Source organism: Xyrauchen texanus, chromosome 31 (assembly GCF_025860055.1).
Source record: "Xyrauchen texanus isolate HMW12.3.18 chromosome 31, RBS_HiC_50CHRs, whole genome shotgun sequence".
Classification (NCBI taxonomy): Eukaryota; Metazoa; Chordata; class Actinopteri; order Cypriniformes; family Catostomidae; genus Xyrauchen; species Xyrauchen texanus.
The window spans coordinates 18,676,003-18,697,789 of NC_068306.1; the positions used below are offsets into that span (position 1 = coordinate 18,676,003).

The 21,787-nt window shown below is 42.0% G+C and overlaps 2 protein-coding genes across 2 annotated transcripts; both read left to right on the plus strand.

The window, feature by feature from the left end:
- The first annotated feature begins 549 nt into the window (after nucleotides 1–549).
- On the plus strand, nucleotides 550–1,574 carry LOC127624876 (olfactory receptor 1L4-like). Its single transcript, XM_052099829.1, has 3 exons — nucleotides 550–895; nucleotides 1,025–1,455; nucleotides 1,560–1,574. The coding sequence occupies exons 1-3, from the start codon at nucleotides 550–552 to the stop codon at nucleotides 1,572–1,574; spliced, it is 792 nt and encodes a 263-aa protein (XP_051955789.1).
- Nucleotides 1,575–5,786: 4,212 nt separating this feature from the next.
- On the plus strand, nucleotides 5,787–21,197 carry LOC127624877 (olfactory receptor 146-like). The gene is made up of 3 exons (XM_052099830.1): nucleotides 5,787–6,138; nucleotides 6,268–6,685; nucleotides 21,071–21,197. The coding sequence occupies exons 1-3, from the start codon at nucleotides 5,787–5,789 to the stop codon at nucleotides 21,195–21,197; spliced, it is 897 nt and encodes a 298-aa protein (XP_051955790.1).
- The last annotated feature ends 590 nt before the right edge of the window (nucleotides 21,198–21,787 follow it).

Consider the following 21,787-nt stretch of genomic DNA (forward strand, 5'->3'; position numbering starts at 1 on the left):
AGAGACACCTTTGAACCACATATTAAAAGTAAGCGTAAGACAACATTTTATCAGAGAACTCCAAGTTGATATTTACATAACACCGTATACTGACTGCGAGATGGCTGCGACTCTATCAGACAACCTGTGAAAATTAAGCCTTCAGATTTTTTAAGCTACAGTATAAACACTACCTTGGTAATAAAAGAAAACTTAGAGAGTAAGTATATGCTTATATGTTTTATTAGACATGCAAGTAAAACCAGGAAATTTACTACTACTTTACTACTCTGTCTTGCTTTGTGAAGTGCTAAAAATGTCATTAAGTGCTTTCACATTTAGTGTGGACAGTGTGAAAAATATATGAAGGTTTAACATATGAACATCAAGCACAGAAATAGAATGTGATATGTTTGGGAAAAATACATTTTTACTATCTAGAAATCAACAAAGGTATGTTAAAATTATCCATTTATATTCATCAGTGTGCAATGCAGTTATTTAGGCTGATATGTAATTACAGAGGTCTGGTTTGTTTCCCTGTTCACAGGTTTTTTTGAAGGACCGCAAATGGACAACTTGACATTCAGATACAGCATTCTTCAAGTTGAGGGACTGAATGTTACACCTCAGTCTACTTATCCTGTTTTCATCTTGCTTCTCTTGGTTTATGTCTTTATAATGGTTTCCAACACTGCACTTATAATTCTTATCTCAACAGAGAAGAATCTGCATCACCCTATGCATTTTCTTTTCTGTAACTTACCTCTGAATGATATACTAGGGACCACTGTCATTTTGCCACGTTTATTGAAGGATATTTTCAGGGAAACCTCAGAGCGCTATATAACATATGTGGATTGTGTTGTTCAAGCTTATTTTGTGCATGTATTTATTGCAGCATGCCACTATGTGCTGATAATCATGGCCTTTGACAGATACGTGGCTATATGCAATCCATTGCGATACACGGCTATAATGACAAATAAAATGGTGATTAAATTCTCAGCAGCAGCCTGGGGGCTAGCAATACTCCTGGTGACAATAATGTTAGGTCTTACTATACGTCTGTCTCACTGTAGATATAAAATTGAAAACCCTTTCTGTGACAATGCCTCACTGTTTAAACTGTCCTGTGAGGAAAGTGTGGTTATTAACAATGTGTATGGAATTATTTATACAGTGGTTTTATTTAGCTTCTCAATTGTGTCTGTATTTATAACGTATGTCAAGATTGCTACTGTGTGTATAACCAGCAAAAACAAAGCTCTCAACAGCAAGGCCATAAAAACCTGCAGCACTCACATAGCTGTTTATTTAATCATGCTTGTTTCTGGGTCCACTTTTATCTTTCTCCATCGTTTCCCACTCTTTTCTGAGAGCAGGAAACTGGCTAGTATAATGTTCCATATTGTACCACCAGGACTAAATCCTTTAGTATATGGTTTACAAACCAAAGAGATCAGACAGAAATTAGTACATTTGTGGTGCAGAAAAAAGGGAACTCTTAGTTTTTGTTTTATTTTATTATTAGTAGTATTTATTCTTTTTTCACAATATTTTTTAATTCCATATTTCAGAGTTTAAAGTATTGAGTCTGTATCTTACACTCATTAATATATGCAAAGCAGTGGTCTCTCCAAACTGTAGATTACATTAGGAATGTAAGTCTTTAGTAACTATTTGTAACTTCACAAGCGTTTTATATTTACCCCTTCAGGGAATTTTAAATAAAGCATTGTCCTCACATGGCATGGTGTTACAAGATCTTTGCTACACTCTAAACTGTACTTAAATTGATTTTCTGTTATCTTGAATGTATTTAAAATGATTCAATCTACTGAATAAATAGAGTAGATTGAGTATGGGTTTATCATAAAAGCTCATAATGCTAAAGGGATTGTGGCTAACTTTCCACGAGTAAATGTTTTTTATATTGTTAAGTATAAGTTTTGGATTTGCAGCAATGAATAGGTCACTAAGTTGTACGAAGGACAGGAACTGTGAGATGTCCAGCTATCAATGCTGTCAGATACTCTAGTTCTGCCATGACGTGCAGAAGAAAATATACTGCAGGTTTTTGTTTGAAGAAATTAGGTGTTAATGAAGTGAAGATGCCTAGAAATATCGGTAACTTTTTATTATAACAGTACATGAATAATCATTAATTAATACCTGAATTAATAGTTACTTATGCATAATTTAATGATGAGTTAAGAAATGGACTAACATTACAATATGAGTCATATGAATTCATGCATTAATAACGGTCACCTTAATTCCATGTTCGTACATGTTTTATAGTTACCGCATTAATGAACATTAGGAAATAAACTAAATCAGCTTTATTAGAAATAATTCAAGTACTTCAACCTTTAATTAAGTGTGCATAATTCAAAATGGTCTTAATAATAAAAAACATTTTAATTTTTGATGTCTTCAGGTTTACCACAAATATCACTGAATGATGCAGGATTATTCTGCATTATTTACATGGATCATCCGAATTAAAAGTTGAAAACATTAAAGGAATAGTTCTCCCATCTTTTAATTATATGTAATTTCGTTGAACTTTAATTTTGGGTGAACTTTTCCTTTAATGATTGCCACCAATAATTATTCTTAATAATAATTATTGATCTCAACCCATTCTGTGTGATTCTCCATTCCTTTCCCTTCATACTCATACTACTACTGTCAGTTCTATCCCTAAGTTCACTCGTCATCCATATGCAGGCCATGTCCGAATCTCAGTTTTTACCTCATGACAAACTAAATGATGCTAAACAATATGTGATTTAACAGGTATGAATACTTGTGTAGTACATGTGTAGTTTATAATGATGTGCCCCACCAAGTCATTAACAAGTCATGGATTCATGGCTAGTTAATAATCATTTAATAACTGTCCAACAAAACAGCCAATAATCTTAGATAAAAAATGTAAGCATTACCAAAGGAAACAGTGGCAAGCAGCCAGCCAACACTGAGATAGCGCTGCTTATTATTGCCCCATCAGAAATAAACTCTCCACATACTGTAGTTCAGGGCAGAAATGTAGTGAACTATCTGCAATTAAAATGGATGAAGTTTACATGCACAAATGTCCACGGAAAAATGAACAAAACAAATTACTATTATTAACAACAACAATGATGATAATGATGATCCAATCATTATCATCATTTATAATGTTGATTTTGAGTACTCATTAATAATATATGCAGAAGTAACTATTAATTCAGGTATTAATTTATGATTATCCATGCACTGTCATTATAATGTGTTACCGAAACATCTGTATGTTGGTTGATGTAAGCACTTCAGTTATTGCATGGAGAGCAATTTTTATAGAGCAACACTGCAAAAAGTCATTTTCTTAATTAGTAATTTTGTCTTGTTGTCCAGAAAAATTATCTAAACATCCTTAAAACAAGATTGGAGAAGTATTACTGCATAAGTCAAGACTTGTTTTCAGAGAATATGTCTTGAAATACTTTAAATTGTCGTACCCCATTAGCTATTGTTTAGCAATTAGTTAAATATTTAGATGTTATTTTTTACAAGACAAAGATGCTGATTAAGGAAATTATATTTTGAAGTGCATTGTGCATTCACAATGAGAAATATCCCTGAACTAAGGCTAGTCAGCCTAACATGCATGGATATATGAGTGTTTGTAGAAAGTGATGGACATATTTGAGTTTTACAATTCTGGATCTTTAGACTGATGTAAAATGAAGTATTTCTAGTGCAAATGATGGGAAAGAAAATATGTTGGATAAAAGGTTGGATGTTTTAACTCATAAACACTTGACTGTAATAAAAAAAAAAAACATGCTCCCAAAGATCAGTGGAGAAACGAGAATGAGAAACTTAAACAATATTGCATGAGCAAAAGTGCTGTTGTTCTGAATTGATTCAGGAGTGAATTTTAAAGTACAATTTATACGCATATTTCCAACTCATTAATACAATTTTAATATTAACATTTAATATTAATGTGATATTAAACATTCACAGTGACATGTACATGTTCATTTATTGTATTTAGTTATTTCGGTACAACTTTACAGTTAGATTTCCTTTGTAAACATATATTAACATGATCTAAAATTGACCAACACTTTTAAACATTTCTTAATATTGGTTCATATTCATTTCAAAATACACAAATACATTTTAAAATCAATAGTTATATTTGTTATCATTGGTTAATGCACTATGAACTAACATGAAATAACAATGAACAGTTGTTCAGAATCTGTTGAACAGATTAAATGCTGTTAAAATATATTGATCTTTGTTTGTTTATGATACCTCATGCATTAATTAATGTCAATGTATGGAACCTTATTGTAAAGTGTCCCCATTATTTCTATTAAATGTATTATGTAAGTTATTATTATAAATTATTCAAACGATTCGGTGTTGTTTTTAATTAATGTACATTTAAAAATAAAAAGAATATGATTAAAAATACGTTTTTTCTTTTTTTCTCATTGAATGTGCAATCATTCTTATGTTTACATTTATTAATGATAACATTTATAGAAAATAAAAATTATGGGTTGCAATAAAATAGGGGGCCCACAGTACAAAATTATCATAAAAAATTATGATAATTTTGTAAACATATTACTCACATTCACTCCCATTGTTCCGGTCATGAACGACTCATGTTGCTTAACGAATCATTGAGTCAATGATTCAGTGACTCACTTACAGCATAAAGCATGATAATTTGACACCACCTGCTTGCATAAGTATGTAATCTGCAGAAATAGATCAGTCAATGAAATCAAAAATAAACAATGAATCAAAATCTCAGCCACACTTTGGAAAGCATCCAGCACTGACAAGCAGAATAATGTTCTTTTCAGTGCTCTTGTGGCTATGTCAGCACTCTTGGAATACAGAGGGACCAATAATATTAGAAAATAGGAACTGACTGCTGTATAAAGATATACAGTACAGTATAATATATATCATTCCTACTCCTCAATTGCTGCAGTAGAGCATTGGCAGCAAGGTCATTGAGGTGGTAATGACAAAGAATAAAGAAACGTGACAAAAATACACACATTCCCAAATGGTAAAAAGGGCAAAGACCCAACACTGTTACAGTGTCAGTGAATGTGATCATGGCAACAAGTGATGAATACATTTCCCCCCTGATGACATCTGATGACATCACCTTTGAACCACATATTAAAATGCAAGGACAAATAAAAAGTTTTATCAGAAAAGGCTCAGTTGATATTTATGTAACACTGAATGTTGATAAAATTGTCTGTTACTTAGTATCATAAAGTTTTACATTTGTGAAGAAGCATTAAGCCTAAGTCGTCAATCTGGTAGCAACTGGTGTAAGTACTGTATGAATTGGTTTATAAGACAGGCAAATACCAAATATTACATATTCTTACAGCAACAACAGTTTAATTCTTTGGTTTTTCAATTTAATAAGTGCTAAAAACAAAATCTGATTGATTTAACAAATGTGCCAATTGTGAATTATGTGTGAAAATGTTTAGACAGCAAGTAATGTATCTTCATAAAATATGAGCCATATACAGATTTATATCTGTAAATCAAGCAAAGAAGATGAGACAGAATTTTATTGGCACTATGGCACTATGCATTTATATATATATATATACTGTACATATAGAATAAATATGTAAACATATTCCATGCATTTACCTAAGATTGCAATCAGGTAGGTTTTCAGTAACCTGATGTGTTATGAATAACATTGTTGGCTCTGTTTGATACTCTGTAGAAAGGTTTGTGCAGGGCAGCCAATGGACAACCTGACATTCAAAAACAGCATCCTACTAGTGGAGGGACTGAAGGTCACTCCTCAGTCTTCGTATCCTGTGTTCTTTCTGCTTTTCTTGGTTTATGTCTTTGCAATGGTATGCAACATTGGGCTTATAATTCTGATCTCTACAGAGAAGAATCTACATCACCCTATGCATTTTCTGTTCTGTAACTTACCAGTAAATGATATAATAGGTACCACTGTCATGTTGCCACGCTTGATGCAGGACATTTTAAAGGAAACCTCAGAGCGCTATATCACTTATGTGGAGTGTGTTATTCAAGCATATTTTGTACATATATTTGCAGCAGCAAGCCATTATGCCCTAATGATCATGTCCTTTGACAGATACATGGCGATATGTAATCCATTACGATATACATCTATAATGACCAATAGGATGGTGATTAAATTATCAGCATTAGCCTGGGGGCTGTCAGTACTTTTGGTGACAATTATGTTAGGTCTCACTATACGTCTGTCTCACTGTAGATATAAAATTGAAAACCCTTTCTGTGACAATGCATCACTGTTTAAACTGTCCTGTGAAAATGTGTCCATTAATAATGTGTTTGGAATTGTTTATACTGTGATTGTTTTTACTTTCTCACTTGGGTCTGTCTTTATAACATATCTCAAGATTGCTACTGTATGCATAACTAGCAAAAATAAAGCACTCAATAGAAAAGCCATAAAAACCTGCAGCACTCATATAGCTGTTTATTTAATCATGTTTGTTTCTTGTGCCACCATGGTTTTTCTCCATCGTTTCCCTGAATTATCTGAAAATAGAAAAATAGCTAGTATAATGTTCCATATTGTACCACCAGGTTTAAATCCGCTAGTTTATGGTTTACAAACCAAAGAGATTAGACAAAAGTTTGTTAAATTTTGGTTTAGAAAAAAAATAACAACAATTAATTCTTTGTAAATGTTTTAATTATTTTTATATGGTATGTTTGCATATATATGTATATATTATTTTTGAGTGCTATTTTAAACTTGAGTTTTGGAGATTTAAGCAAAGATGTTTTAGCCACAATGCACTGTAAAACTTTGTATATATAATATGACTGCACAAATATATATATATATATATATATATATATATATATATATATATATATATATATATATATATATTCTCCTTTTTCTCTCTGATCAGGTGTATGTATGGGAGGTAACTGAAGTGCATACTATTTTACATTGGTCTGATTTCACAATTGAAAATATTGTTGTATTCACAGATGTTTGGCAATTTGAATTTGTAAGAAAAAATGTTGGTGCATAGGAACTTAATTTAGGCACACATTATATTTACAAAAGCAAAATTTAGGGCAGTATAATACCTTTTTTCGTTTCAGAGTTTTAACATGTTGAACATTTCACCTCAGACATCAATAAATTATCCATTTGTTTAAATATCTTCCCTTTTATCTGTCTAAAAACGTATGTTGTATTGTGTCTATGCATGTGTCTTTAATAACACCTGTACAAATAACATTCTAGATTTTGTTAATTTCTCCTCAGAGCAAGATATTACATTATCTGGCTGCTGTCACAAATCTACCAGTGAAAGTTATTTTACTTCATCTCCATTGTCTTGTTACTCCACATATAGCCTGCATCTTTATCCATGCCATGACCACTGGGGTCAAAGCTAACTCAAATGTAAGACTAGAAAGGGTTGAGTCTGACATAAAGTTTGTGAAGCGATTTGTTGGAAAGTTGCTGTGCAAACCTTTATAAATTATTAATTTATCATGAACGCATCAAATGCAAAGTATCTGAATTATCTTTATAAACAGCAATTAAAAATATTATCGATTCATAAATAAAATACAACAAATTACTTTGCTGGCATAGGCTCATACTAGTTTAAATATAGGTGATCATTATAGCTGAAATTAGTTTTCCTGATCTTAACTGATCTATTTAAAAATGCTATGAAGAATATAAAATACAGAATCTAAAATTCAAAAAATGTAATGTATTTAATTGTACTATTATCCATAACCCCAACAGGCTCACTCGTTTGTATGCCTAAAAAAACTTAAACTTTAATTGATTTTGTAAAATAACAGACAATGCTTAAATGTAAAATATTTTAAAACCATTATACATGATTATGTGGCTGAAGATTGCCATAGATAAGACCGATACTACATATACAGTACTTTGCATACAGTAAATGCATATCATGACTGCATATCACTTTTTTTAAATAATGACCAGAAATCAATTGTCAACATATTTGGCATTTATTTCCATTTTTCAATATCATTGTTAATCTTTTTGTTTACTGTTCCCATTCTGTCGCTCTCTCCATGTTGTGTCAGAGAAGCGACACTAGGGGTCTCTCTTGAGCGCCGATATTCACCTCTGAACTATGAAAAAAGGCCAATGAGAATTGGCAACCAGTATTTGCATGACCCGCCCCCAGACACACGGGTATTTCAGCGGCGCAAATACGGGAGTTCATTCAGAAAATTTCTTCGGAGCTGATGGTCGTGTCTGCAACTGCTGCGTGTACACACCGAGTTCCTGCTATCCCTCTGCTGCATGCTGTTGGATTCTACGGCGCACAACAGCGGCTTTCTCCTGTTGCACGGCTGTGCACTTCCTGCCCCTGGGCGCTTCGACAGCGCAGATTAAAGAACTCTCACGAGTTTTTTTCATAAAAGAGTGATTTTATTTAAAAGAGTAATTTCCTCTAAAAGAGCAAAACACAGCAGCGTTGAAAGTTCTTTTAAGGACGTGTCTTTATAAAGATTCCTTTCCGCCCCTGTGTTGTTTCTGGATGCGGTAGAGTGCTCTCCGCTTCAGACGGCCACAGGCGTTGTCTCGTGTGTCTGGGTAGCGATCACACCGAGGCTGCGTTTGTGGATGGTTCATGTTCTCACTGCGAGAACATGACCATGACAACGTTGCGGTCGCAGCTTGCTTACAACCGTGAGCAAGCCACTCCAGCCGCCCCCCGTGTTGCTACTTCTTCCCACAGGATTGAGGACGATGCAGCTGGCGATAGAGGCGATTTGGGGATGGCAGCGGGTGCAGCTCCGCCGGGTACGCCCCCTCGGACCACCCGCACCCCAGCACGCTCGTTGATTCCCGTCCGTGCTCGAGGCGGTGGCGACTCGCCTCACAGCTAGTCTGCCGACCCTCTTGCGATGGAAGCAGATGAGCTCGGAGGGCGTGGTATCTGATGCTGAGGACTCCCCTGGGCTGCCGCTTTCGGGCCTGCACGCCCAGGCTGAGGCCGACGCACAGATGACCGACATGCTTTCCCGGGCAGCCAACAGCATGGGCTTGGATTGGAACCCTCCATCCTCCCCACAACCATCACGGCTGGACGACCGGTTCCTGGGGTCTGGGCGCCGCTCACAGCCTCGCCCCCCCAGTTCCGTTTTTCCCGGAAGTGCATGACGAGCTGACGTCTTTGTGGAGAGCACCCCTCTCCACTCGTCACACCGCCACAGGCTCGTCCACCCTCGCCACCCTCGACGGCGGAGCGCGCCACGGGTACGAGGCAATTCCCCAGGTGGATAGGGCGGTTGCGATCCATTTATGCCCCGGAACCCCTACCACCTGGCGAGGTCGCCCCTTACTCCCTTCCCGGACCTGCAGCGCAACCTCCTCGCTGACAGCGAAGGCCTACAGCGCCACCTGACGCGCCGCTTCCGCCCTGCATGCCATGGCTCTCCTGCAGGTCCACCAAGCCAAGGCACTACGCAACACGCTAGTGGTCCAGGAACGTCAACTGTGGCTGAACATGGTCGAGATGCGTGAAGCCGGCATCCTCCCGCGGCCAGAAGAAAAGCTCCTGCTCCGCCTCAACCCGGGCCCAGCTCTAAGCCCCAGCGTCGAGCAAACCGCGGGAAGCGCACGCCCCCTGTCTCACGGACCCCCTCGAGGACCCGGAAGGCTCCCAGGCGCTCCTGAGACAACACACCCAGAGCCCAAGACGTTAGCTCCGGAGGTGGTAAGACCGCTCCGTCCCCCGGAGGAGAATCCTTTGTTTTTTCATGTGCCGCAGCCCCTGTTAGGGGGTGCGGTACCCAAATTCTCAATAAAAGAGCTATTTCCTTTGTCTCTGGGGCACATGGCCCGCAAATGCCGTTCTCACGGCACTCTGCTTTCAGGCCTCAACAGTCCCGGCTCCATGGACGCGGTGTCCCTGCCTTCAGCCCCATGACTGTTCCCCGGCCGGCCGGTTCAGATGAGTCCAGAGGACGCCAGCATCAGACCTCCTCCTCAGTCACGAACCCGCCCCCTGCCGGATGCGCGGAGCAAGGTAAGTGCTTTGAGTTTATTCTCAGCACCAGAGCCTCGGGACGCCATGTTGCCTCCCGACGCCACGTTACCTGTTCCGCACCGCTGCGAAGCCCCGCCGGGTACGTTCCAAAAAAATCATCCCCTTGGTGCCCCTAGCACGGAGTTTAGAGGCGTGGCTTTCACTGCCCAACCCGTCACGCTGGCTGCACCGGACCATTCGACTCGGTTACGTAATTCAGTTTGCCAGGTCTCCGCCCCCCTTCGTGGGCGTACATTTTTCCGCAGTACACGGCCAACATGCCCATTCCCTGCGCGAAGAAATCGCCTCCCTTCTATTAAAGGACGCGATAGAGCCTGTCCCTCCAACCGAAATGAAGAAGGGTTTCTACAGCCCTTACTTCGTTGTACCCAAGAAAGGCGGCGGCTTACTGACCGATCTTGGACCTGCGAAGTTTTCAATCGGACCTTGTCCAAACTCCCGCTCAAAATGCTCACCCAGAAACAAATTCTATCTGGCGTCCGCATCTAGATTGGTTCGCAGCGGTAGACCTGAAAGACGCGTACTTCCACGTCTCAATTCGCCTCGACATCGACCCTTCCTACGGTTCGCGTTCGACGGCCAGGCGTATCAGTACAAAGTCCTCCCCTTCGGCCTGTCTCTGTCCCTCGCGTCTTCACGAAAGTCGCAGAGGCAGCTCTTGCCCCGCTCCGAGAAGCCGGCATACGCATACTCAATTACCTCGACGACTGGCTCATACTGGCCCACTCCCGAGAGTCACTATGCGCACACAGAGACCAGGTGCTCAGCCACCTCAGCCGTTTGGGGCTTCAGGTCAACTGGGAAAAGAGCAAGCTCTCCCCGGTCCAGAGCATCTCTTTTCTCAGTCTGGAGTTAGACTCAGTCTCAATGACAACACGTCTCTCGAACGAGCGTGCTGAGTCAGTGCTGAAATGCCTCGCTTCCTTCAAGCCAGGTGCCGTGGTCCCGCTAAAACGTTTCCAACAGCTCCTGGGGCATATGGCATCCTCCGGGGCATCCACGCACAACGTAAAAGTTACTTCTGCCTGCCGCAAAACCTTCAAACCCTGGACAGACCTCTGCTTTCTAAGGGCAGGAGTACCCTTGCAGCAGGTGTCCCGACGCGTTCTGGTCACAACCGACGCCTCCAAATTGGGTTGGGGCGCCATGTGCAACGGGCGCGCAGCCGCAGGCCGGTGGAACCGAGGCACGCTGCGCTGGCACATCAACTGCCTAGAGCTGCTGGCTGTTTTTCTGGACCTGCAGAAGTTTCTCCCGTTAATTCGGAACAAACACATCCTAGTCAGGACAGACAGCACCATGGTCGTAGCCTACATAAACCGCCAAGGTGGAGTACGCTCCCTCCACATGTCACAGCTCGCCCGTCATCTCCTCCTTTGGAGTCAGCAGTGACTCAAGTCACTGCGCGCCACTCACATCCCCGGCAACCTCAATGTGATAGCGGACGCGCTGTCAAGACAAAGCTTGCCTGGCAGAGAGTGGAGGCTCCACCCCCAGTCGGTCCAGCTGATTTGGGACCGGTTCGGCAAGGCTCAGGTAGACCTGTTTGCCTCCCAAGAAACCTCCCACTGGCCGCTCTGGTATGCCTGGACAGAGGCTCCCCTCGGGGCAGATGCGTTGGCACCCAGCTGGCCTGCGGGGCTGCGCAAGTACGCATTTCCCCCAGCATAGCCTTCTTGCACAGGTGCTATGCAAGGTCAGGGAGGACGAGGACCAAGTCATTCTGGTAGCCCCTTACTGGCCCACCCGGACTTGGTTTTCGGACCTCACGCTCCTCACGACAGCCCCTCCCTGGCGAATTCCCCTGAGGAAGGACCTTCTTTCTCAGGGATGGGGCACACTCTGGCACCCGCACCCAGACCTCTGGAACCTCCACGTCTGGCCCACGTCTGCGGATGATCTAGCCGGCCTACCATCGACCGTCATAGATACAATCAATCAAGCCAGAGCCCCCTCTACCAGGCATCTTTACGCTCTAAAGTGGCGTCTGTTCGCGGACTGGTGTTCTTCCCGAGCCGAAGACCCGCAAAAGTGCGCAGTTAGGTCAGTGCTCGTGTTTCTTCAGGAGAGGCTGGAGAGGAGGCTGTCCCCCTCCACCCTCAAGGTGTATGTCACCGCTATCGCGGCCCACCAGGACACGGTAGACAGCAAGTCTCTTGGTAAGCACGACTTAATCGTCAGGTTCCTAAAAGGTGCCCGGAGGATAACTCCCTCCCGGCCTAACCTGTTCCCCTCCTGGGATCTCTCGGTCGTCCTTACGGGCTCCCCCAGATAGCAAAAAATGTCCGCACGGCTTCTTTTTGCCGCCGTCCCCAAGCTGTCGGCTATAGGTGCGTCCCACTGGTGGGGATGAAACGTTTGCCGCCGAATTTGTCAGTCCCATTTCTTGCGAGATGCCGCCGGCGATCAGACGGCGGGCCGCCCGCTTCATTTTCTCTGGTGGTTGCCTCGCGGCAATCGACCGCGGCCGGCCGGCGGCAAGCCGCTTTGAAATACAAGGACAGCTTAGACTCTCAAAATCGACCAGCCATGTTGGCTATTATTATTTTTGCTCCAAAGCCATTAGGGTTTATAACAGATTCTTGACTCTTGATTCCATGATAAGGTAAGGTTTAGGAAATAACATTTAAATTACTTTGAAACTCTGAAGGGATTATACAGTAATATATGTAAAATATATTGAATTATTTATGCACAGGTGAAAATTGTTTACATTTCTTTGATTGATGCACATTGAGACATGCACCAATAAACCAAAAATAATTCCTTTTGTAAAACTTACTTGGCAATAAATATCTTTATGATTCTGATTAGGTTTTAAAATAGATATTTAATACAGGGTATGAACAATTTAGCAGAATAAATTGATGAAGTTAGACTTTTCACCAATGCCTGTATCAGTGAACAGTGAAAGACATCTGCAACATGGCCAAAATATCGGGTATACTTTAATTATTTTTTATTAATTTGCAACCATGGTGATATCTATCATAAACATGAAAATCCCTGTTTTGACGTGAAGGATAAACTCAATGAAAAAGCTTAAATTATCCTCTGGTTTCACAGTTGCGCAGAAATTTCGTTTATGTCTACATTTTTCCAACCTCGATTTCTTTTGTTATTTTACCTTTTACAGGTTTTGCAATTATGACCTGTACAAATGTTTAAGAAAGTGTTAAAGTCCCTGTAAAGGCAATAAAAAAAATCTAAACGCATTATAAATGTTAAAAATGTATTACTAAAACACATGACAAAGACTGAACTGTGAAGTTCCGCTGTCGCCATATCTGTTTCCGGTTTACTTGCGCGTCGCCTCAAAATGTCTTTTTACTCGATGTCTCCAGAATCTTCCGAAAATACTGGCCAGCTGATGTTCGTCGCGATTGTTGATGCCTGGTCCCCTGCTCCGACAAGCAAGAGGGACAAGGGCTTTAAACTCTACATATCGAAGTTATCTGCACAACTACAAGGGTAAGTATTTTAATCTAATGTGGTGTGCCGGCAGATAGCTGCTAAGCTAGTTCGCCACGTGTTCATTTTTAATGTAACGTTAGTATAGAAGCTTGTTTTTTCTTAGTTTTAAAGCAGACTGTTTGTTAATTTTTGTGATAATTGTGATATCAATTATATTAACTTGGTCTCCTCTCAGTTTCTAATAAAGATCAGGACACCGGTGAAGTCACTGTCAGGGCATTGTGTTACAGGTCCATGAGAAAAGCAGATAAACCTCACAGTTTGAGTGTATGGTGAAGCTAGAATTAATAAGACCAGCAGTTATAGGCTTGTTACTTTAATAGCCCGATGTTCCTGGGGACTCGGCTAAGGTTATTCATGTTTAATGTAACTCAAATCAAATGAAAACAGTTATTGTAGGCAGGTAAGTTTCCCTAGCTGGTCCCTCTGTGTAAAATGTGTTCTTATTCAAGTTTTCAACTCAGTCATTCGTTTAAGATGCAATCTTGTGTTATAAGTATTAGGCTATCATGATTATACAGTGAGCAAGCTATATAAATAAGTATTTAATATAATAAAAGTGTAGAGCAACAACCGAGGGTGTAAGGTAAAGGCTGAATATTGTAGATTTATTACAATATGTTGCATGTTTGAATTAAAATACCTGTGGATATGCAACTTCCCACTAATGAAGGTTTTATTCAAAAGGAGCACACTCTACAAAGGCCTGACTGGAGATTTGCCTGATCTATCCGGCCCTTCAGGTGAGTAGGGATATAACAATAGCACATTTCACTGTACAGTATGATATATCAACCAAAATCTGTATACCAATATTTCATTTTCTTTTTCCTCCCTTTTACAAACAAATATTCTGCTTCAAAGAAAAAAAATGAAATTGATGTTATCATAAGGGTTCTTCATTATGAACTTGTATGCCATGCATAACATACTGTGGATAGAAATTATAGGGAAAGTTACTGGTATGATAATTGTGGTTATATTATATTACTATTATATTTAGTGTATTGCTAATCAATATATTGTTATTTCCCAGATGACAGCGGCTCGCTTCAAGAGCAGGTGAAGCAAGTTGGGACAATGTTGAAGACATTTGCTCGCACTGGGCAATCGGGTACAACTTGCAAACAATACCTGTGGTTGTTGGTTTAATTCCCACTGGGGCCACCTGTACATGTAGTAGACCTAGATATAAATGTCATAGTTTAGTAGTTGAAGGACCAGGACTGACTACTTTGTTCTTTGATTCTGGGAACCCCTGTAGGTGCAGATCAAACCCTAATGCTGCGACGCCTTGGAATTTGGCGATGTTGTGCGTAGCATGGATCTACAAAATGCTATGCTGCAACGCTTCAGTGCCAATGTGTCTGTTGGAGAGTTATCCCTGCCAGGGATCTGTTACTCCCCTAGACACCCAGGAAGATTTGGCGTTGCTTGACAACAGTTTGAGGCAGGATAAAGAGCTCCAGCAACGACTTGTAAGTGTGCCGATTTCGTTTATAACGCCATAGGGTAATCTAAAAAGTAAAATTAAGATCGTACACTGCATATTCTACAGTCTGAATCCACAGCCTGTCACATTTTAAATTTATGAGAAGCTTCAGAGAAATGTAATTTGTAACATGTTTTTTTGTATTTTCAGCTTCGGTTTTTGGCAATCAAATGTGGGAGGGACCTAAAGACAACCGTGTGGCGAATACTTCAGAGTATCTTCTCTAATCACCTTTCCATCAATACAACCTGGACTGGTGTAGGAGATAAAGCATGTTTTAGAGACATGTTCCTGAAGACCATTGTTCAAAGTAAGTTGGATATTTTTTTTATATTTAAGTAGATGTGTATGACCTTATTACCATTCAAATGGAATGACAGATCTTCATTTTCTACAGGAGCCATCCGGAAGAACCCGGCAACCCAGGATGCCACTGATGAGGCGATCCAGGTTAACGTTACGCGTTACCTGAAAGGAGCATCTGAACATGAAGGTGGAAAAGGCGCCGCACAGCTGAGAGGGACCCACAGCCGACCCCTTAAACCTAGGCTGACTACTGACACCCCAGCATCACTGACAACTGGAACCCTTTCTTTATCCTGCAGTCAGTAACATCAAGACCCCTAAAAAAGCCTGCTAAAAGTGTCAGACTACACTCACCCAATCCACACTGTTCACTGTGGAAATGTTTTTTTTTTTTTTTCTCTCGTGTCCCTGCTTTGAGGGCAGCTCCTTGGATGAATATGGAATGGTTTGTGCTTTTATACAGGCACACGAGGAATCACTGAAGATATGCTAATTTGCACTGCCTCATTCTGGAGGTCGGGGAAAACCGGTGATTCTTAGCCCACTACGCCACACAGTCCCCAACCTCTCCAGACATTCTGATTGGCTGTGTTCTCTATAGCCAGATTTTCTGCTGTTAATTATATTTATTCCCACTTGTTGGCATGTGTAAGTTGAATGTCAAAATGTATATTATACCTGTTATCCTGCACATTCCTTGATACCAAAGATCTCAATTATTTCATATACAATTTGCTGCTTATTTCATTGTTACAGTGCTTAACTATTCTATTTTTAAATATAGCTTGTAAATCCTAGATTATACATCTAATACTTGATATTTGCACATTATCTGGTATCAAATATTCTACTTACCGTGACTTTAGTATTGGCTTATTTCATTCCGTCAGTGCTTAACAATTCTATTATAGTTTGTAAATCCTATTTCATACCTCTGATACTTGATATTGCACATTAACTAGTACCAAAAATTCTACTTTCATTCCATCACAGTGCTTAACTGTTATTCTATTGTTACATATAGCTTTTAAATCCTTGTGCCACAGTCAGCATTGCAATTCTACTCCAGAGCTTTACTCTAAATTATTACCACTTAACCTATTGTTAGAAATGACTTGTAAATATGATGTTATACCTCAATTTATTTGGTATCCTGCACTTTCTTTGGTACCAAATATCCTCATTGCTTGTGTTTACTGGTAATTCTTTTCATCCCAGAACTGACCTCTTTATATTATTAACAATTATTGTAAGTGTTACAATAGTGTTTTTTTTTAAAAAAAAGACATTGGAAACCTGCATGTTCTTTTGTGTGTGTGTGTATATATAATGTTTGTATTTTTCTGTTATTTATATTTCAGTGATCTGACATCTTGTTTCAATGACAGTTACTGTACTTTGAAATGTGGAATTAAAACTCCAAATGGAAATTTGTCTGGTTTGATCAATCATTATTCTTGATAAACTGCATGCTATAAATATATATATATATATATATATATATATATATATATATATATATATATATATACAATAAGCGGCGGCAGATCGCCGAAAAGCGCTTTGCCTCCGACGGTCCGCCTCGAGATAACGGCGGCGGAGCGGCGGCTGGCCAGCGGGCCGTCCGCGTATCGAAGGCGGTAGGAAGGCGGCTGCCGCTTTTAAAAAGCGGCTGCCGCCAGCGGACCGCCGTCAAACGTGTTTGCGATATCGCCATTCTGCCGCTTCTACTGCCGCCGGCGCACCGCCAGCGGACCGCCGACTTATTGCTATCTGGGCCAGAGACCCCCCTTCGAGCCGCTTGACTCAGTTGGACTCAGGGCCCTCTCTCTCAAGACCGCCCTGCTGATCGCGCTCACTTCCATCAAGAGGGTCGGGGACCTGCATGTGTTCTCTGTTAGCGACGCTAGCCTGGAGTTCGGTCCGGCAGACACTTTCGTGATCCTAAGACCGCGACCGGGCTACGTGCCCAAGGTTCCTACCACACCCTTCAGGGATCAGGTGGTGAACCTGCAAGCGCTGCCCGGGGAGGAGGCAGACCCAGCCCTTTCACTGCTGTGTCCAGTACGCGCTTTGCGTATTTATCTGGACCGCACACAGAGCACCAGACACTCTGAGCAGCTCTTCGTCTGCTTTGGGGGACAGCAGAAAGGGAAAGCTGTCTCCAAGAAGAGACTCGCCCACTGGGTTGTCGACGCCATTTCCCTGGCTTATCACACCCAGGCCGTGCCCCCCCTTGCAGGTCCGAGCCCACTCCACCAGGAGTGTTGCGTCCTCATGGGCACTGGCTAGGGGCACTGCCCTAGCAGACATTTGTAGAGCAGCGGGCTGGGCAACACCTAACACTTTTGGCACTTTTATAAGTGGACCCCTAGTGTCGCTTCTCTGACACAACGTGGAGAGAGCGACAGAAGGGGAACGTCTAGGTTACGTATGTAACCTCCGTTCCCCGATGAAGGGAACGCAGACGCTAGTGTCTCCCCTGCCACGCCGCTGAGCCGAGCCACTGTTGTGGCCGGACCATTTCCGCTCCTCAGAAAAATCCTGAATGAACTCCCGTGATTTGCGCCGCTTAAATACCCGTATGTCCGGGGGCCGGACATGCAAATACTGGTTGCCAACTCTCATTGGCCTTTTTTCATAGTTCAGAGGTGAATATCGGCGCTCAAGAGAGACCCCTAGTGTCGCTTCTCTGACACAACGTCTCGTTCCCTCTATCGGGGAACGGAGGTTACATACGTAACCTAGATATTATCATGGGTGTAGCAATCAGCAATTGAGAACAGTGATTTCAGCAAAAGACAAGAAAACTTCTGAATGCTGACCAAGTGGCCAAATCTTCTGTTGAGTCTTGTCTTTGTCTTAATTGTACTTTTAGTATACTGACTGTCTTAGGCCAGGGGTGTCAAACTCCTTTTAAATCAAGGGCTGGATTGGACAAAATATCACCTTATGCAGGCAGAATGTTTTATTTGTTACATTTATTTATTTGGCAGATGCTTTTATCCAAAGCAACAGTGCACTTATTACAGGGACAATCCCCCCAGAGTGCTTTGCTCAAGGGCCCAACAGTGGCATCTTGGTGGTGCTGGGGTTGAACCCCTGACCTTCTGGTCAGTAACCCTGAGCCTCAAACACTAAGAAAGAAGCTATTCACCAGAAGCACATTTTGTGCAGTCTTCATTGGACCTTTGAAAATTCTGTACATTGGAATGTACAAGTATTGAAACCCTTAACATCCATAATTTTTTTTTTGTTTTACATATAAGTGAAAAGCTTGTATCAATGTTATGTATCAAATTAAACAAGAGTGATTATTCTTTTTTTCCCCAACATATTTATATTCAGTTACACTTAAAGGTGCAATTTTTCATGTAATATTTGTTTTTTTGCCAATGTGTGAATGGCTTGTAACGCAACTTAAAAAGTCAGACCTTCCTAGGTTGCCTATTAAAGCCTGTAGACTGATTTTCATGCGAAGGGAGTAGGTCGCTTTTGCCGGGAAAAACTAAAGGATGTGACGTTTATGCACGCTCCCGAGAGCCTTGCCTTATACAGTAGCTTCTCTTCCACTATTCAACAGCGTCAACAGACAGTCTGCAACACTAGGTAACATTATCTTAGAGATGGAATCCAGCAAATGCCACAAACTCACAGTAAGCCAAAAAAATTAAATAAAAAACATTTATCAACTGCATCCTGTCTGGCTAATCAGGAACATTATCGTGGCCGAGCGAAAACTAGAGTGAACATCATCAGGGCATTTGATTATTTGATTTGTTCAGTTTTGGGGATCAAAACTGACCCTGTATTGGCATTCTTCTTATTGGACAGGTAAGCTTACATAACGTCTTCGGTTACTTAGCTGTAACCCCTGTTCCCTGATAAAAGCTGAATGAGATGCTGCGCTGATTTAGCGCTTTGGGAACGTCTTTAGGAGTGACCAGCTGTGAATATATTTTCAACAGGTCAATTAAATGAAATCTGCTGGTGACATCATTGGATGCACCTGTAGCAGGGCTATAAATAGATGCGCCACATGTGCATCGTCAGGTATTTTGTCTGAAAAGCAGGCCTGGGGCATCTTCAGTGCGGCAATGAAGCGCAGCATCTCGTTCCACTTTTATCAGGGAACAGGGGTTACAGTTAAGTAACCAAAGACGTTCCCTATCAAAAAGCTACACTTTGATTCTGCTCTGATTTAGCGCTTTGGGAACGAGAACACCCACGCCGCCGCACTGTGGATATCCGGACCCCTTACGGTTGTGTAGTTGTGCTCACAAGAGCGCAAGAGGTTTCAGACATAAGCTTGTGCTGTAGACTCAAGGACATAAGAGCCCTGAGAAGCATGAACATCCAAACTATAGAATCTTATGAATGCATGTGGAGAGGACCAGCCCGCCGCATTACAAACATGTTGCATAGGGACACCTCTGGCCAAAGCTTTAGAGGAGGCGACCCCTCTGGTGACCTACTGGCGAAGCTTGACCGCGTGCTTCGTAGGCCAGGGCAATAGCATCCCTCACCCAATGTGACATAATTTGCTTGGTGGCTGCCACCCCTTTGTTACGACCCCCATTACAAATAAATTGTTGCTCTGACTTAAGCCACTGGCTAGAGCGGTGGACATAAGTCAGAAGGGCGCGGACTGGATACAGTCCGTGAAGACTTTCCTGCTCTGGCGTTATAAACGGTGGGGAGCAGAAGGCTTCGAGAGTGACCGGATGTACGGTCGAGAAAGGAACCTTAGGCAGGTAGTCAGGGTGAGGGTGCAATATTGCTTTAGCCATTCCTGGGGAAAATCTAAGCAGGATGGCAAGACGGACAGAGACTGCATATCCCCAGTTAAAAGTAATTAACCAAGTAATTGCCAAAAGAAAAACCATCTTGAGAGTCAGAATTTTATCAGATGCTGACTCTAGAGGTTCAAAGGGGATCTGAACCAGACCCTCAAGGACTATTACTAAGTCCCATGAAGGGATCCTGGTCCTAGCAGGAGGTTTCAAACTCATGGCTCCACGAGCCCTAGCACTTAGAATGGTCTTGATAACTTCAGGTGAAAGCCCAGTGTCCCTCAGTTGATACCCTTCAGGGGTACCACAGCTCGGGCCGGGGAAGAAATATTGTCCCCTGCACCTAGGACAGAAGGTCCCTCCTGTCCGGAATCGCGAAGGCAAGCTGTCGAGGAGAGACATTATCTCTGACAACCATATCCTGTTCGGCCAACGCAGCGCTATCGGTAAGAGGCAAGACCCTTGCTGGCGAACTCTGGCCAGGACTCCCGGGAGCAGAGAAACCAGAGGAAATTCATACAGGTGCATTCTTGGCCATGTATGTGCCATCGCGTCCAGACCCTGGGGTGCTGGGTGACACAGAGAGAAGTAGAGGGGACATTGCGCTGTCTGTTGGGAGGCAAAGAGGTCCACTTCCGCTCTGCACAATCTCAACCAGATTTTTTCCACTACCTCGGGGTAGAGTTTCCACTCCCCCATCAGTATTTTCTGTCTGGACATTAAATCTGCTCCCACATTCAGGCACCCAGGAACATAACTGCTATGATTAACAGGAGCTTGAGCTGGGCCCAAAGGAGAGTCTGCCATGCAAGTCTGTTCAGCTGGCGTAAACGTAGACCTCCTTGATGGTTTATGTAAGAGGCTACCGCTGTGTTGTCCACCAGCACCAAGAAATGTCAGCCTCTGGAGGAAGTATTTCAGGGCCAGAAATACAGCCGTCAACTTGAGACAGTTGATGTAACAATCGAGCTGACGACCATCCCATTGCCCTTGAGCTGGATGACCACTTAAGACCACTCCCCAGCCCATCAGGGAGGCAACCTGCAATGGCAAGACGCGCTTTGAATGGGACCCAAAGTGAGGTCTGAACCACATAGAAAGGGTACGGCACGTAACCCTTATCAGCCTTAGGGGACTGGCCCTTGGATGAAATCCACTGACTTTGAGCCACAAGTGAAATGGTCTCATGTGCAGAAGGCCCAAAGGGATCACTGAGTATGCAGATGCCATGAGACCTAGTATTCGTTGATAATGACGAACAGTGCAACCTTGGGCCTAGCCTGAATTTGTTTAGGGTGTTCAGAATGGACTCGATTCGAGCGGGAGACAATTGTGCCCGCATTGTGATCGAATTCCATACGATCCCTAGATAGGTAGTTTTCTGAGTAGGAGAGAGGATTATTTTCTTGGCATTGAGCCTCAACCCCAGAGAAACCAGATGAGCTAAGATGATATCCCTGTGTTGTAATGCTAGTTCTTGTGACTGTGCTAGTATCAGCCAGTCGTCTATATAATTCAGAATGCGGATTCCCCGGAATCGCAAAAGAGCCAGTGCTGCATCCATGCACTTCGTGAATGTGCAGGGTGATAAGGCTAGGCCG